Raw genomic sequence first — 17,195 nt, 5'->3', positions numbered from 1 at the left:
CACTAAACCATGTCTCTCAACACCACATCTAAACATTTATTGAACACCTCCAGGGACGGTGACTCAACCACCTCCCTGGGCAGCCCACTCCAGCGCCTGACCACTCTTTCAGAAGAGTAGAATTTCCTAGTGTCCAGCCTAAATTTCTCCTGGTGCAACTTGAGGCCATTCCCCCTCATCCCGTCACCAGTTACAAGAGAGAAGAGGCTGACCCCCAGCTCACTACAACCTCCCTTCAGGTAGTTACAGAGAGCAATAAGGTCTCCCCTGAGCCTCCTCTTCTCCAGGCTGAACAATCCCAGCTCCCTCCGCCGCTCCTCATAAGGCCTGTGCTCCAGACCCCTCACCAGCTTTGTCGCCCTCCTCTGAACATGCTCCAGGGCCTCAATGTCTTTCTTGCAGTGAGGGGCCCAAAACTGGACACAGTACTCGAGGCGTGGCCTCACCAGTGCTGAGCACAGAGGGACAATGACTTCCCTACTCCTACTGGCAACACTATTTCTGATACAAACCAGGAAGCCATTGGCCTTCTTGGCCACCTGGGCACACTGCTGGCTCATGCTCAGCAGAGCATCGACCAATATCCCCAGGTCTGTTTCCTCTACACAACCTTCCAGCCACTCTGCCCCAAGCCTGTAGCGTTGCCTGGGGTTGTTGCGGCCAAAGTGCAGGACCCGGCACTTAGTCTTGTTGAACCTCATCCCATTGCCTTCAGCCCAGAGATCCAGCCTGTCCAGATCTCTCTGTAGGGCCTCTCTACCCCCAGGCAGATCAACACTTCCAGCCAGCTTGGTGATGTCTGCAAACTTACTGAGGGTGCTCTCAATGCCCTCACCCAGGTCATCAATAAAGATATTGAAAAGGACAGGCCCCAGCACCAACCCCTGGGGAACACCACTCGTGACCGGTCGCCAGCTGGATTTAACTCCATTCACCACCACTCTCTGGGCCCGGCCCTCCAGCCAGCTCCTTACCCAGCAAAGAATGTACCTGTCCGAGCCATGGGCTGCCAGCTTCTCCAGGAGAATACTGTGGGAGACAGTGTCAAAGGCTTTGCTGAAGTCTAGGTAGACCACATCAACAGCCTTTCCCTCATCCACCAGATGGGTCACTCGATCATAGAAGGAGATCAGTTTGGTCAAGCAGGACCTGCCCTTCACAAACCCATGCTGGCTGGGCCTGATACCCTGGTTGTCCTGCAAATGTCGGATGATCTCCCTCAGGACAATCTGCTCCATAACCTTCCCTGGCACCGAGGTCAGGCTGACAGGCCTGTAGTTCCCCAGATCCTCCTTACGACCCTTCTTGTAGATGGGAGTCACATTGGCAAGTCTCCAGTCTTCTGGGACCTCTCCAGTTGACCAGGAACACAAGCAGATGATGGAAAGTGGCTTGGCTATCTCCTCCGCCAGCTCCCTCAGTACTCTCGGGTGCATCTCGTCCGGCCCCATGGACTTGTGGCAGTCCAGGTGGAGTAGTAGGTCTCTGACCATTTCCTCTTGAATCGTGGGGGGGTTATTTCGCTCCCCATCCAAGACTTCCAGGTCAGAGAGTAGAGTACTCTGAGGACAACTGGTCTGGCTTTTAAAGACAGACGTAAAAAAGGCATTGAGAACCTCAGCCTTTTCATTGTCCTCAGTGGCCACATTCCCAGCCATGTCCTGTAAACAACAGAGATTCTCCTTGGTCCTCCTCTTACTGTTAATATATTTGTAGAAGAGTTTCTTGTTCCTTTTTATCCCAGCAGCCAAGCTTAGTTCGAGCTGGGCCTTTGCCTTTCTAATTTTCTCCCTGCACATGCTAACAACCTCTTTGTACTCTCTCCAAGTTGCCTGTCCCTTCTTCCACAGGAGGTAGATTCTCTTTTTCTCCTGGAGCCTCAGGAAAAGCTCCCTGTTCATCCACACCGGTCTCCTTCCCCGCTGGCTCATCTTGCAGCTCAGGGGGACAGCCTGTTCCTGCGCCTTCAGGACTTCCTTCTTGAGGAGCAACCAGCCTTCCTGTACCCCCTTACTCTCCAAGACTGAATCCCAAGGGACCCTCCCTACCAGTCTCCTGAACAATTCAATGTCTGCCCTCTGAAAGTCCAAGGTAGCAGTTTTGCTGTCCCCTCTACTGGTTCCACCAAGAATTGAGAACTCTACCATTTCATGGTCGCTATGTCCAAGACAGCCCCCAGCTTCCACATCTCCCACCAGACCTTCCCTGTTTGTAAACAGCAGGTCTAGCAGGGCACCTCCCCTGGTAGGTTCTCTCACCAGCTGCAGAAGGAAGTTATCTTCCATACACTCTAGAAACCTCCTAGACTGCTTCTTCTGCGCCGTGTTGTATTCCTAGCATATATCAGGGAAGTTGAAGTCCCTCATGAGGGCAAGGGCTGGTGATTGTGCAACTTCAGCCAGCTGTTTATAGAATGCCTCATTTGTCTCTTCATCCTGGTTAGGCGGTCTATAACAGACCCCCGACCAGGATGTCTGCCTTGTCAGCCTTTCCTTTGATCCTAACCCATAGAGATTCAATGTTATCTTCCCCAGTTGCAAGTTCAATAACATCAAAACACTCTCTAACATAGAGAGCACCACACCACCCCCCCTTCCTTGCCTGTCCTTTCTGAAGAGCTTGTAGCCATCCATCGCAGCACTCCAGTCATGGGAGCGATCCCACCATGTTTCTGTAATGGCAACTAAGTCATAGTTTGCCACACGAAGGCTTCCAGCTCCTCCTGTTTGTTGCTCATGCTGTGGGCATTGGCATAGACACACTTCAGCTGAGTCCCTTGCCTCACCCCTAATCCCAATGCTCGCCTAGGCACACCTCCTGCAAGGCTGGTTTTATCCCCCTCCCTCTTCATCTCTAGTTTAAAGCCCTCTCTATAAGCCTTTCCAGCTCCTGGGCAATTATGTGTTTCCCCCTTTGAGACAGGACAGACCCATCAGCAGACCTCAGGCCTGGTGCCGAGTAAACCGCCCCGTGATCAAAGAACCCAAAATTCTTGTGTTTGCACCAGCCTTTCAGCCATGTGTTTATGAGATGGGTTTTCCTGCCCCTTTCAGTGTCCTTCTCTGAAAATGAAGGGATAGAAGAAAATACCACCTGTACTCCTACTCCCTGAACCAACCGCCCTAGTCCCCTGAAGTCATTTTTGATAACTTTCAGGCTTCTGTCAGCAGTCTCATCGCTGCCGGCCTGAATTATTAATAAAGGATAATAACCAGAGGGGTGGATCAAACTGGTGAGTTTTCTAGAGATATCCCTGACTCAGGCCCCAGGGAGGCAGCACACCTCCCTACGGGTAGGGTCAGGCCGACATATAGGGCCCTCCATTTCCCTCAGAAGGGAGCTGCCTACAACAATCACCCTTCTGTCCTTCCTGGCGGAGGCAGTCTCAAGGCGTGGAGTCGACCATCTCACCCTAGGCAACTTTGGCAACTTTGCAGGCCGACCTCCTCCTGCATCTTCACTCACCTCTCTCTCAGGTTCCAGGGCCTCAAACCTGTTACAGAGAGGCACCTAGGGAACTGAGGTAGGCCGGGATGGGGGTTGCCTGTGTCGCCGAGCTGGGACCTGTTTCCATTCCTCCTCTTCTCCCAGTTTATTTCCCTCAGCTCGATCATGGCAGGTGAGAGAATCTGCCACCATTTGGGGGGTATCACTCCATCATCTTCCCTGCAGAGAGTTACACCACCAGTCTATCTCCTGCTCACATTCCCTGATAGATCTTAATCTCTCTACCTCCTCCTTGAGCTCCACTACCAGGCTGAGCAGCTCATCCACATGCTCACACTTCACACAAGTGGAATCCCTGCCACCCTCCCCCGGCAGCAGACTTCCTTTATTTCATTTTATTATTTATAAGAGAAGCACACACTGCAAGAACAGTCAGATACAAAGATGATCCAGCTGCAACAGGCACTATGCAAAGAATAACAATAGCTACCCCATAGCTTAAAATCCACACTAAGCAGACCGGGCAGATATAGTACAGAAGGGAAAAGGCGCTGTGAAGGATAAATGACATGATAATTTGTACATATTTTGCTCCTTTGCTTCCTTTCACAGAAGACTGGTAGACTGAGGTAAAAAAAAAAAAAAAAAAAAACTGTAAGAGTTAGTAAGCAAGAGAAAAATGCACAAGCAATGATTCAACACAAAATAAAAATATGCAGGTAAAATGTGTAAAAATTAGTTATACACCAAGATGGCAGCAAAACCTTTTATTAACTGATCCAGTTCCTGGGTAGGTCATAAAAATTTCTCTCTTCCCTAAACTCAAATGAATCATAAAAAACATGAGACCAGGTAGGGATCCTGCGCTGTGTTAACAAGACTAGTTGTTCACACTTCTATGGGAGTGTAAGCTAATTAATGATGACATAATCACAAGATTTTTTTATCCCAATACAGGATAATAATTCTAAAAATGTTCACGTATTTATTCTCTGACTCGTAGTTTATCCAGCCTTTTCCATTCTCATTAAGATTTATGAGATTCTTATCCACGTATACGTACACCACAGTGCTCTGTTGATTGTCTTTCCTACATACCTCCTACGCACTGCCTTTTAGTAACTGCCCTTCCTGAATCAAGAGCTGCTCTCATCTTTCACAGTGGATGAAATAATAACATTTCAGAAATGATTACTGAGATACAGGTGCTGTCTTTCCTTACAGATCCACAACAGAAGTTAGTGAGGTAAGCCCTCTTCTGAAGAGTGGAGTCTTAATAACTCTGACAAGAAGGCTGTTCCTTTAAAGTCACACCTGAACACAGGCTTTTGAAGACTGTTACCATAAAATAGTATCAGCTATGGCCCACCTCTAAATAAAAGTAAGGATTGAGTAAAATATGCATTTTATCATCTGGGCAGATAATGAGCAGTTAAATCAATCAGAATTCTGCTGGGGCATGTAAATGAAAAATGCAAAACCACTGAGGCACTCATACAGCAGTGCTGCACTGGATCTCAATGCTGTTTGCCAGAAGAATTTTCATAGTAATTCAATTTTCCAGAACATTCCTTCCTCCTAAATGCTGAAAGGGCTCTAATTCATGCTATCACCACAATACAAAACATAATACAGTAATACGAAAGGGGGATACTCTGTTTTTTTTTCCCCTGATTCAAAGGCCAGCAAAAAACGAAGTGTTTAACTTTTTATCTCAGTTTATGCCCTGGATATGTGGTAGAAATGAATTAGTAGTAACCTAATCAGGATAATATAATAGCTACATACGTACATTTCCTATCTAAAAAATTCAAGTTTGTCACAGTGGTGACAGAAGAATATTTTTTTTTGGTTTATTATATGAGTCTGTCTTTGACATTTCAGATCTCTCTAAAACACGTCAATTTAAGTAAATTGACAGCAGCTACAGCTTATATGTTGCCTCCCAAGTTAGAGAGTCCAACTGATGTCTCCAAGTATTTAATGCATTCTATCTCTATGATCACCTCATCAGATCTTAATGCTTCACATACTTGGATAGTTACTGCTATAATGTTTTAATCAACGTGACTAGGTTGCACCTGTTCAAAGGTTCATGGAAGCTATCTACTCATAGTCTCACAATAATCAAGAGGTAACAGCTGCCCCTGTAGCTGATTTAACATTTCTGTCATATTTAGGGGGATAGACAAATGAAACCAGCTGTTCACATTTAAACTAGATTATCCTAAGAAGATTCCTGGGTCTGTAAAGACCTGAGTCATACAGTCTTAAGACAGTTTGGGATGTGATACTCCAAGTTAGGAGGACAGCAGTCTGTTTTTAAATCTCTTTCCACCATACTGTTGTTTGTTTGTTTTAAATGAAAACAGTAAGTGAATGTTACTGACTTTCTATGAAGGCTTTCTTTAAGGAGGAGGCAATCAATCTCAGATATCAGTTGAGGAAAATAACTGTAATCCTTGGTAATTCTTGCACCCTCATTCTAAAATAATAATACTTGCATTCATCTGAAGTTTTTCATTAGATGATGTTGAAATGACTCACAAATCAGTATTTTTTGCAATCTTTTAAAAGGTGGGATATGTACTCAGCATCAGTTTCAAAAAGTTTTTTTTTTTTCTGAGAATAGTTATACCTGCTTAGACAAGGACTGAGCAAACACAAGATTTTTCACAGCCAAAACACATTCAAAATGTATCACCTTCCTTTCTCCTAAAGAAGAATGCTGTAATCAAATACAGATTTTTCTAAGTTTCAGAGTTTTAGACATTCACACCTAAATGACTATAGTTGGAAGAGGCAAGAAGTTGTAAATAAAAGATGCTTACTTTCTGCTCCTTAGGTGAAACCTAAGGACTTCTCCCATCCCTTCTCTTCATCTCCTCCTGTTCAGTAAGCAACCTTATAAACAAAAGAATAACTTCATGAGGCACAATTACTTTTTACATATATTTATCCAATAAAGAAAGACATTTTGAAATTTATTTCCTTTATTTATTAGTTACTTCTTTTCAAGATTCAGTTTGATCAGTCATACGTGTCCAACCCGCTAGTTTTATGTTTTTGTTGCCTTTTTTATGTTTTAATTTTAAAAAAAGTTTTGTTAGTTACATACATTAACTACATTACATATTTCATATGCAGCCCAAGACATTCCTCTTCATTCAATGCAGCCCAGGTAAGTCAAAAGGTCGGACATTCCTGCTTTAATTCCGCATGCAATTCATCTATCTACAAAGGAGAAACTATTTTCATGTCATGTGACCAAATGGCTATACACTTTTGTCATACAACTCATTTTTTAATCAAACCCTTTAATGTGACATTAGGTATCACATTCACCTGCTATAGCACCTCCCAGATTAAAAGGGATCTGGTCAGTAGCCCGCAGCTCTTAAGGAAAGCAGTGGGGGATAAACTAGATGAGCCATACAAGCACATCACAAACATATAATGGCAACCACTAAGTCTCATTCAGAATCTAATGCCAGAAACACCTCAAACAGCTAAAAGGCAATCTCCAACATTTGTATACAGAGATTGGGACTACACAACAAGGGCTCATCTGAGAGATTGGTCCCCTACTCCTGCCTTGGAGGCCACAGAAGTCTGGGTCTGACAAGCTCTTGGAAGAGTCTCTTTTTCAAACCATAGGAGAACACTGACAGCCAACACGTTGTGAAGCTACCCTTGACATACAGCATGAAGGCACGAAGTACTGCATTTCCTTATACTTGTATTCTTCCTTTCTGCTGAATTTTTAAAGTTGTTTTTGTTTGTCTGTTTGTTTTCGCACATACTCACAGGGCACTGCCTTTATTTATTTACTTCCACTAAGTGCATTCCTAGCTCTTCCCTCCAATGCAACGGTTTGCATCACATCATTCCCCCCTTGTAATTTTTACTTAGCTTTACCCTTGCATATATTTTAGTCGATTTTATTTTCTATCTTCTTTCCCCAAAATTGTAATCCAGTAGACTTCCATAGCCTTGAAAATTCCAAAATATCCTTTTTAAAGCAAACTCAAGGCTTCTTCTACCAGCCCTTTTTTTTACTCTCTAATCACCATTAAAATTTTATGCTGAATTACGAATTTTCTTAGTTCTTCCAAGGTAGCTCAACTATTTCAAACACTTATTTATATCTTAAATGTTGTATAAAAGTTATCTTTTGAAAGTTTGTGGGGTTTTTATTCCTCAAAGACCCCATTATTCCTCAAATTCAGTAATATAACCTCATAATTAAGTGGCTTGTATTTACCCAAGTAACTGCCTGCTGCTAAACATATCTCATTTTTCAGAATCCTGACCATTCAATTTCTCATTTTACTTTTCAGTGCTTCCTGAATTTCAACCACTTATGCGGTGTTTCTGATGCACTGCATTGTTACTTGCTGCTCCTGTCTGTCTCTGTTTTTCAGTTTCTTTCTCCTCTATATTTCTTATGAAGATTTTTTAGGGTTGGTTAGAGCTTGCAATGTAGGTGAATCTTTATCTTAAAAACAGGTTTCTAAAATACTATAGAAAAGACCTCATGACAGACGGATGGAGAGCTTCTAAGATCTCCACTGGGCGCAAACACAGAACTGACAAATTCAAGCTAAATCAATTCTTCCTTTGGAGCCAAACTTAATGACCCACTGCTGTTTTCTGTGATTTCGTGCAGTGTTTAACTTCCTGGGACTTCCTTCTGCACTGAAAAGTTTTCTTGTATGTTGAGAAAGAAATCCAGAAAGAACAGCTGTTTATTCTATTATTTTTCACGGTTCTTGCTGAATACAGAGGCCTGTATCCAGATAATTGCAAACTATCCTTTCAAAGGGAAATTCAAGTGTCCCATTATTAATGCCTTTATGTCAGTCAAACTACAGCCTCCTAACGCTATGAGCACATGCACAAGCTCCTAGCATAAAGCCTGAATGCTGAGTCCCCTGACTGAATAGTAAAAAAAAAACCTCAGAAATTTCCTCCCACCACTAAAGCTATTTAAAAGACATATATACCACATATTTCATCCACTTTTTCCCTAAAATCTTGAAAGAAGTAACCGCACTCTACGCAAAATTTGAATGCCAATTAAAAAACATCAAGTTTAATTTGATCATTCATAGACAAGTTCTACTGGCCTGATCTTAGCTTTTACACAATACTGAGTTTAAAAATACATGTTTTGCCAATTGACTGTTCCATAAGCATTAACTTGAAACCCTGATACAGATGAAACGCACAGTTTAAGAAAAAAATTACCTCTGGTGGTACTATTTCCTGAAAGAATATCAACTACATCTGCCAGCAGGTACTTTTTTGCAAGCCAAGGTTTCCTGGTGTTAGCTCTCCTCACAGGTGCCTTATGAGTAGCAACCATGCCTAACAACCTGTGTCCAACTTTGCAGGCTTCGTGCACCTGAGTCGTTTAATTATAACAGCAGTCCTTCCTTGACTGCTCTCGTGAATACAGGTAATGCACAGTGAACGTTTTCTTTACCATAAAACATGGCACCAAGGAGGAAGCCGAGCACCTGAGCGCGCCCAGTATAGGGGCTGCGGCGCGCCCCCTGGCGGTGGCATGGCGGCCCTACCGTCCCGCGCAGAGGAGCCCGGCTGTACGCAGCGGCGGGAGCGAAATGCGTGGGGGCTGTGCGTCACCGCGTGTGTGACGACAATGCTACACACCCACACGCCGCGCTGCCTCAGGGTCGCGAGAGGACCGGCACGCTGCCCCGGTCCTCCTCCTCCTGAGGGGGTGGATGGTGTGGGCCAACGCAGCCCGCGGCGATGGGAGAATCTGCGCGGCCACGACCTAGCGCCGGAATGCCGGGCTGGCCGCGGGGCTGGGCGGGCCGGCCATCACGCAGGGCAATGCTGCGGGGCCATCGAGGTATGCGCTCTGCCGAGGTCCCAAAAAAATACACTGTTAGGTCCTTCCTCAGCAACCGCAAGGCTTGAGTTTTCTCCATTTCCTCTTATTGATGCCCAGTTAGATATGAAACAGCTCTACCTGAGAACTTCAGGCAGTGCTAACTGTAGAAATGTCATTTATGTTTGCAGGTAATCATACAATAGAAGCAGAAGATCCAATTCACCTGCAAACAGCACTGGAAGTAAGCTGATTGATTCTGTCTGCAGACACGAGTAGGATGGCGGGGCACAGAGCCTCAGCTAGCAGGAGTTCCACGTGGTGCATCTAGTTAAGCACGTGGATGTGCCTGTTGGCATGGCCAAACCACTGTGGGCAAACTGGCCTGTCCCAGGCTGAAAGCTGGAGCAGCAGGAGCTACGGAACTAAGGGGCCTTCCTTCATGTTCACAGGAGCTGCTGGGATGAAATGTTAATTCCCAGCGCTTACAGGATTATTTCATGTAAAGCTAGTCTCCTTTACATTGCTCTTTATGTGTGAATCTGTTTGACATATTCCTGAACATAAGTAGAGTGAATGTTTGATTGTTTCAGTATATTTAAAACTGGAGCTGATATTTTTCACTAAGAAGTTAAATTTGCTGAAATATTTTGAAATGAACAGCATACTTTTGAACTAGAATTTGTATTTGGATACTGATTAATAAAGCATATTGGTTCTGCTTTTAACACCAGATATTTTAATAACTTAGGCATAGGCTTTACAGTACTCTATACCTAATATATTCTCTATACCTCTACCTGTACTCTATACATAATATCTCTATACGGTATTTCTAACTGTATCCTGGGTTGTATCAAGAGAATCATGACCAGGAGGTTGAGGGAGGCAATTCTGCCCCTCTATTCTGCTCTCATGAGACCCCACCTGGACTAGTACTGCTTCCAGTTCTGGGGCCCCCACACAAGAAAGACACTGAGCTGTTGGAGCAAGTCCAGAGGAGGGCCACAAAAATCAGCAGAGGGCTGGAGGACTTCCTCTATGAGGACAGGCTGAGAACGTTGTGGTTCTTCAGTCTGGAGAAGAGAAGGATCCAGGGAGACCTTATAGTGGCTTTCCAGTACCTGAAGGGGGCCTAAAGGAAAGATAGGGAGGGATTTTTTATAAGGGCATGTAGCAACAGAAAGAGGGGAAATGGCTTTAAACTGGAAGAGGTTAGATTTAGACTAGATATTAGGAAGAAATTCTTTACTGTGAGTGTGGTGAGACACTTGAACAGGTTGCCCAGGGAGGTGGAGTGCCCCCTCCTTGGAGGCCTTCAAAACCAGGCTGGATGGTGCACTGAGCAGACTGGTCTAGTGGGTAGTGTCCCTGCCTACAGCAGGGGGGTTGGAACTAGATCATCTTAAAGGTCCCTTCTAACCCAAACCATTCTATGATTCTGTGATACCTGCCTCTTTTCTAGTTCTGGGGAATTTTCTTCCAAAGCAAAACATGTAGAAAACTACACATTTTGCTCTATGCCCGTGCTTATTCCTTTAGCTGAAATTTTTACTGAGTTTCTGAATTTCTGTGCCCTAATAGTGATTCATTCAGTAAAACATTCTATGACCTATGTAAAAGATAGACACTATTTATGTCTCTGTTCCCAGAGACAGTCCAACTTTCTTATGTTGTCCAGCCAGTACTCCACAATTTAAACCAAAAGGATGATCTTTGGAATTGGAGTATTGGAGTAGAATTCAAACATAAACATGTTTGGTCTCATGGTAAAAACTAAGGACAAAAGTAATGCCAGATGTGATAGTGCTTTCTGTGACGTGAGCAACCATCCATGAAGAATGATGCTGAAATCCTTCCAGTATTGCAAATAAGTTTCTAAATGGCTACTGAGAGGTAAGAAAATCTGGATGAAAACAATGTCAGTAAACAGTTAAGTTAAACAGAAAATACCCAATTCATTTAAAAAAAAAAAAAAAACTACCAGTTTTCTGATATTTTGTTTCTACATTTTAGATTCTTCAACAACAGCTGGAATCATTTCAGACATTTCAGAAACAGACTCTGGAGAATGCAAACATGGTAAAAAACAGCACAAATGCACTTAAATATAAATACCAACTCCTGCATTTTTAGATACTGCCATAAGTATTTTAGGTTATTATGTACATTAAATATACATTAAGACAGCTGACAAAATAATCTCACTTCTAGGTTCTTGCTCTTAGTCGTAGTGTTGATTAGGGTCGTAGAAAAACAGAGGAATAACAAAACTGAGTTTGGAAGAAAACAAAACAGAGACAGGCTAGATCTTTCTCTAATTTGCACTACTATAACCTCAAGGAAACTGTTGTTTTCAAGTAAGTTTCAATTCCACCTGATGTTAGTCATTAGACATCAGAACCTGCTCCAATGCTGCAAACTGCCATTTCCCACAAAATGCTAGGCCACCCTTTGAGGAGCATCATTTATCTGATTAGTTATATAAAAGCTGAAGACCTGATGCAGGAAGGATGTTTAGCTTTATGCTTTGCTGGTTATACACTGTTCCCTGTTCCTACACTACATTTTCCATTGTTTGTCCTTCGCAGGAGAGAACTTCCTGATTAACAGTGTATTTTGGAAAGTGAAATATTTATACATGTAAGTTTTCTATAAACTATCTTTTTCAGGTACAGTTTGAAATCAGTGACATAGTAAATCAAAATATATTTGAAATGAAAACTCCAGTACATATTTCAGCCAAGATTATGACGACTGCACACATCTCTTGCACAGCAACTAATGCATCTCTGGTATGTTAACAATTTTCACCTACAAATAAGTTATTCTTTAGATGGATTTTGGATTTGATAGTTATATTTTTTGGAAAATAACCCAACAGGTATTCTGGGTACAAAAAAATAACAAGTGTCTTCCTCCTGAGAAACCATAAATATGTATACTGTTTCCTTCCACTCCCTTTAATTAAAGTTCCATTTCTTTTTTGCACAGATAAAATAGTAACTTGATCTTCCCCAAATTCATTTGGATTATTTTCACTGGATACGGAATGCAATACAAAGCATATAGTGAGACAGGACAGAGCCAAGGAGGGGACAGAAATCAAGGAAGGGAATAAAACCTACTTTTTCTGTGTCTATTTTGTTACTCCATTTTGCCCTTAATTCATGCTGACTAGGATGACAAAACCATCAAAGACAAACAATAATCTCCTTAGGTCATCTCTCCTTTGTTTGAAATATAATCAGTTTAAGACACGCAGTATGTGGTGCTTGCTCCAAAACCCAGTACTGAATTAAATGAGGCTGATTAAAATTGTTTACATTTTGATGGCTAAATGGCATCAAATTGTGCAAGTCTTGATTGAGAAGTGGCTTTTATAGCAGCTCCCATGTCTTATGCCTCCATTACTGCAATGTTTCATAATTCTTACAGAATGATTTTTTTTTTGTGCGTTTGTTTTTAATTTTGTGAGGTAGCCTATGGAATATCCTGAATTGCTACCTTCTAAAAGAAAAGTTCACCATGACCAACAATCCTTTTCTGAGGAGTATGTGGAAGCACGTTGCAATACTGGAAATGTGGTCAGTGATATAAAAAATTCACATAAGATTTCTGTGAAAACTGAAAAGGTTGAAAATTCAGAAAATCTAATTGGAAACAAAAGGATACTTACAATAAACAATGAGTTTACATGTGGACATCTGGTATCTGGCACTGATTTGGAGACAGAAAGGTTGGATGCTGCCCAGGAGAAGGTAATTTTTAGTAAATCTAAACTTCCTATACATTTACCTGAATACAGGAAAGAATTCTGTAAAATAAATGATAACAATTATCCTACCAAGTTGCTGAAACAAGAATTTTGGAAGTCGGTCAGTATTAATTCAGATTTGTTAGCCCAAAATACAGAAAAATCTGTATACAGAGCAAAATTAAATAACTTAAAAGAAGTTGCAAAAATTGTGACCACTTCAGATAAATCACATATTGCTTCAGTTCCACTTAATGAAAATTGCCTGCATTTTGGTCAAGAATTTTATAAAGATTCTGAATGTGCCAGTGTATGGGGCTCTCCTACAACAACATGCAATGAAAAAGCAGACTCTGAAAGCAGAAATATACTTGAAGAATTTAAAAGTAGTTGCAATGAAAGTAACAGATGCCAGGTAAATTTGTTTTCCAAAATGGTGAAAAATAAGCTACAAATGCTTGATCACAAACAGCAACTAGGAAAAGAACAACTGGCTTTTTTTAACCAGACACTACTGAGGCGAGGAGATCAGAAGTTCAGTGAAAACAAATTAGCCCCTGAATACGATGGAGAAATTGAAGCATTGCATAAGTCTCTGAAAAATTCTGAGCATGTGCAAAAAAGAGTACATTATCTTCAGAATGAAAACCTAACTCTCAGGAACAATGTCAAATCTCTTGCTGATACCATACAGTCTTTGAAAGAAAAAATATCAAAATACAATATGAAAATTAAGGACTTAGCTAAAGAAAAGAGAAGTATGCAAATTCAGTTGGTTAAATTACCTGAAGGCAATGAGGAATGTGTTAAGGAAGTAAAGAACCTGTTAAGAAAATGTAAAGAACTCCAGAACCAGAAAATAATCCTTGAGAAGGAAAAGAATCAACACCACAATGGAAACAAAGACACAATACAGGCACTACATGATTTTCAAATTAGGAACAAGAAATCGGAAGAAAAGATGACTGCTGGTAGTTGTGAAAAAGGGAGGCTCAATGTGACTCTAGAGTCCTTGAAACACAAGTGCTCCAATTCACAAGAAACAAATAAAAAACTTGATATAAAAATACGTCAGTTTACAGAAGAAAAGAGCTCCCTAGAGCAAGAGTTTGAAGGAAATCAGAGTGAAATACAACAAATGAAAGAAAAAGAAACTGCACCAAAATCTGAACTGGAGACTCCTCTTCAATTAATGCAAACGCTTCCAGAGGAAAAGCTTAACCTTGAAATGACTCTGCAAGAATGTTCTAATACTAAACAGATGCTGCTGAAGGACATCAACAAAGTCCAGTCAGATAAAGTGTATACAGAAAAGAAACTCATGACTGAACTCAGAAACACAAAAGCAGATATCGATCTTTTAAAATATAACTTGACCACTGCAAACACAGAATACAAGAGGTTATCAAAAGTAATAACAGACATCGCAGAGGAAAATCAGCTACTTAAGAAAGAATTGAATGAATATAGACAATATGCTTCCAAATATGAAAATGACATTAGAAAACTGACTGAAGAATGCTTACTATTAGAAAATCACCTGCAGACTATTGAAAATGAGAGAGATGTATTACAGCTTGAATTCCGCCGTTTGCATAAGAATTTTGTTTATCTCCAAGGCCAAGCTACATCTTTAGCATGGGCACAGAAGAAACCCTATTCCAGTTCTGGCATCATGGAAAATAACTGTTATTCTGAACATTCCACTAGAACTTGTAAAGAAATTCCTGATTTGGAGTACCTTTCACAAGGTAAGACTTTCAATTCACAGTAGCTTACTATCTTTTGTTTTGTTTGTTAGATCATTTACAGTCTTTTCAATATTTTTTGTAATGTTCTCAAAACTGTCTGCTCTTATTGATACTTGGCTGAATTTTACAGATTTACAAGAACAGATCCTTACGCAACAGAAGTAGTGTATGGAAATGTGATGAAACTATGACAGTTGACAGGAGATTGAATTCTGTCCCAAAGATTTCAGACTCAGAAGGGAATCTTAGCAGCCTTTTAGCTGAACAGTTTAGTACATGCCACATTTCACAGGTTATTTTGCAAGAAGTCCTAAATAAAATGTAACTTACGTTTACCTATGCTTTAGATGACTTCTAATTCTGATCTATGTGTAATCAACACAAGCTACTTTTATCTGTTTACTCTTTTAATGACTTAGAAAGCTTATTAGCTGAAACGTGAATTTCAACTTTTCCATGTAAATGTGTTCTGAGAACACGGTCATAGTTATAAAAAGCACAAAAATTAATCTCCGCTAATTAGTCACTGCACAAAGACTGATTTTCTCAGCCATGGGACCACAGGGAAGAAGAATTTCCCAAAAATACTGCATATAATAGTCTGTGAAGTTGAAGTAGTCTGTATGTAGTGTCTCTACCACACTATTTCCCTTTATTCTAATACATTATTTTTTTTACTACATACTAAATAAATCTGTTACATTAAGGCTGTGTAATTAGTTATTGGTGTTTCCAGAGTGGACTGAGAGGTAATTATTTATCTTCACTTTCCTCCTAATATAACCACTGGTAAACAAGTCCCTAGCCAATAAAAGGCACTACATCTTTAGAGACTGTTACTACATAAAAGTAATCTATTTCTTGAATAATTCATAAAGACAGATTGTAACAAAGAAACAATTATTTGTCTGGTTTTAATACAGCACCCTAAATGTTGAGCATATTTTTGTACCAGTACAGATACAATATTAGAACAAGTTAAAGGAACATTAAAAGTCTTAATCTACCTCTTAACACTTTTTCCTGTAAAAACATTTTAAAGTACAAAATATTTTGCTGTTTTGATTGTTTGGTTTTTACTGGAGATAGGAAAAAATTATATGCTATAATTTTGCACTGCACACTCAGATTCACTAGCAACGATAAAATGGTAAATACTTGGGCTGCTGAATAGGTGGTCAGGCATTTAATTGCATTTGATACAGAAAGTCGTGTCATATTGTAAGTATTAAATTGTGGTCAGAATCTATTGTAAAGGTGACTGACTATATTTATTCTGTTACGGAAGTTGTTATATGAAAATAATATAATGTCTGATGTCCTCCCTCTCTGAAATTTAAGAAAGTTCTAAATTCCACCATCATGGTAAAATGCACTGACAAGAAGCCAGGTGACACAATTATTTGTATTAAACAGTATTCAAAGGCCCTACCTAGCTAGAAACGGGCATCAGCTTTCTCAGAGCACACAGTTTCTGATGGGGTCATATCAGGGGAAGCAGTTGCTTCCTATAATGACCACATAAAGTTAGTTTACATTCACTAAAAAATTCTTAAAACAAGCTAGGTCGTTGTGTTGGGTTTTTGTTTGTTTGTTTTTGTTTTTTTGTGATGTGCCATGTATTTTAATCTCATTTCCCTGTTTTGCTAGGGAATGAAAAGATAACTAAAATACGGAAGAAAATACAAGAGGAAGAACTGAAGAGGTGGAAGGAAAAGTAAGGAAAGAAAAACTTCAGAGCAGTCTTCATCTGTACTGCATCCGAACAGCAGTTAGAAGGAAGTACAGTGCAGTCCAATCTATCTAGGAAGGCTGAATCTGCAGAGTTCGCAAGTGAACAGCATGGCATATTGTCCTGATGACCTGTACAAAGAAGACACCTAAAGCTAGCACCAAAACCATTATCTAATACAATGTGTTAAAAAAAAAAAAAAAGGAATTCTGTTACAGGTCTTTGGATAAAGAAAACATCAAAATTATTGTACAAATTAGTATTTTAAAATATTGTTGTGTCCACCTAATCTAAAAGCAAGAGGTTTTATGCCTTAATAAATACTGGAAGACCTGGCCAACAACTGTTTATTTTTATTTTCTTTGACGTTAGGAAATGTGAGACCTAGTCTAGAATTTACTAATAAGGAAAAAACAAACAAAAAAAAACTCCTTATCCTGAGAACAGCAGCAATGATTCTTAAAGAATAAACATCTCAATAATTCAGAAATGTAAATGCTGAGGGGTATTTACATGAACAAATTTCTTGGACCACATATAAAAAAGCCTGATAAAAGTTAGGATCATAGTTCCACCCTAGAAGAACATAGTTTGAAAGATTACATTTGTTAAGATACTTGCATGTACACAGAGGGAAATGGAGCTACT

General features: G+C 40.6%; 1 protein-coding gene and 1 long non-coding RNA gene across 7 annotated transcripts in view; one reads left to right on the top strand and one right to left on the bottom strand.

Annotated features, from left to right (window-relative positions):
- The window catches only part of LOC110398869, a 60,417-nt gene extending 51,531 nt beyond the window's left edge, over positions 1-8,886 (bottom strand). Inside the window, exons 1-2 of one of the 4 annotated variants that reach the window (XR_002438710.1) lie at positions 8,698-8,784; positions 6,279-6,351 (exon numbers count right to left, since the gene is read on the bottom strand). This is a non-coding gene — a long non-coding RNA (uncharacterized LOC110398869). Of the gene's footprint in view, positions 1-6,278 lie in introns of all 4 variants that reach the window. The other 3 variants (XR_002438707.1, XR_002438708.1, XR_002438709.1) reach the window with 3 other exon arrangements.
- Positions 9,087-16,750, top strand: CCDC110 (coiled-coil domain containing 110). Of its 3 annotated transcripts, XM_021396859.1 has the most exons (7): positions 9,087-9,328; positions 9,499-9,551; positions 11,324-11,389; positions 11,980-12,102; positions 12,790-13,068; positions 13,573-14,815; positions 16,466-16,750. In XM_021396859.1, exons 1-7 carry the CDS (start codon positions 9,226-9,228, stop codon positions 16,534-16,536), a joined length of 1,938 nt encoding a protein of 645 aa, XP_021252534.1. In that variant the 5' UTR covers positions 9,087-9,225; the 3' UTR covers positions 16,537-16,750. The 3 variants fall into 3 exon arrangements, with proteins under 3 accessions (XP_021252534.1, XP_021252535.1, XP_021252533.1); XM_021396860.1 differs by lacking the exon at positions 12,790-13,068; XM_021396858.1 differs by having other exon boundaries at positions 12,790-14,815.

Source organism: Numida meleagris, chromosome 4 (genome assembly GCF_002078875.1).
Source record: "Numida meleagris isolate 19003 breed g44 Domestic line chromosome 4, NumMel1.0, whole genome shotgun sequence".
Classification (NCBI taxonomy): Eukaryota; Metazoa; Chordata; class Aves; order Galliformes; family Numididae; genus Numida; species Numida meleagris.
Note: the sequence above shows the minus strand (reverse complement) of the source record. Positions and strands in the feature narration are given on the sequence as shown.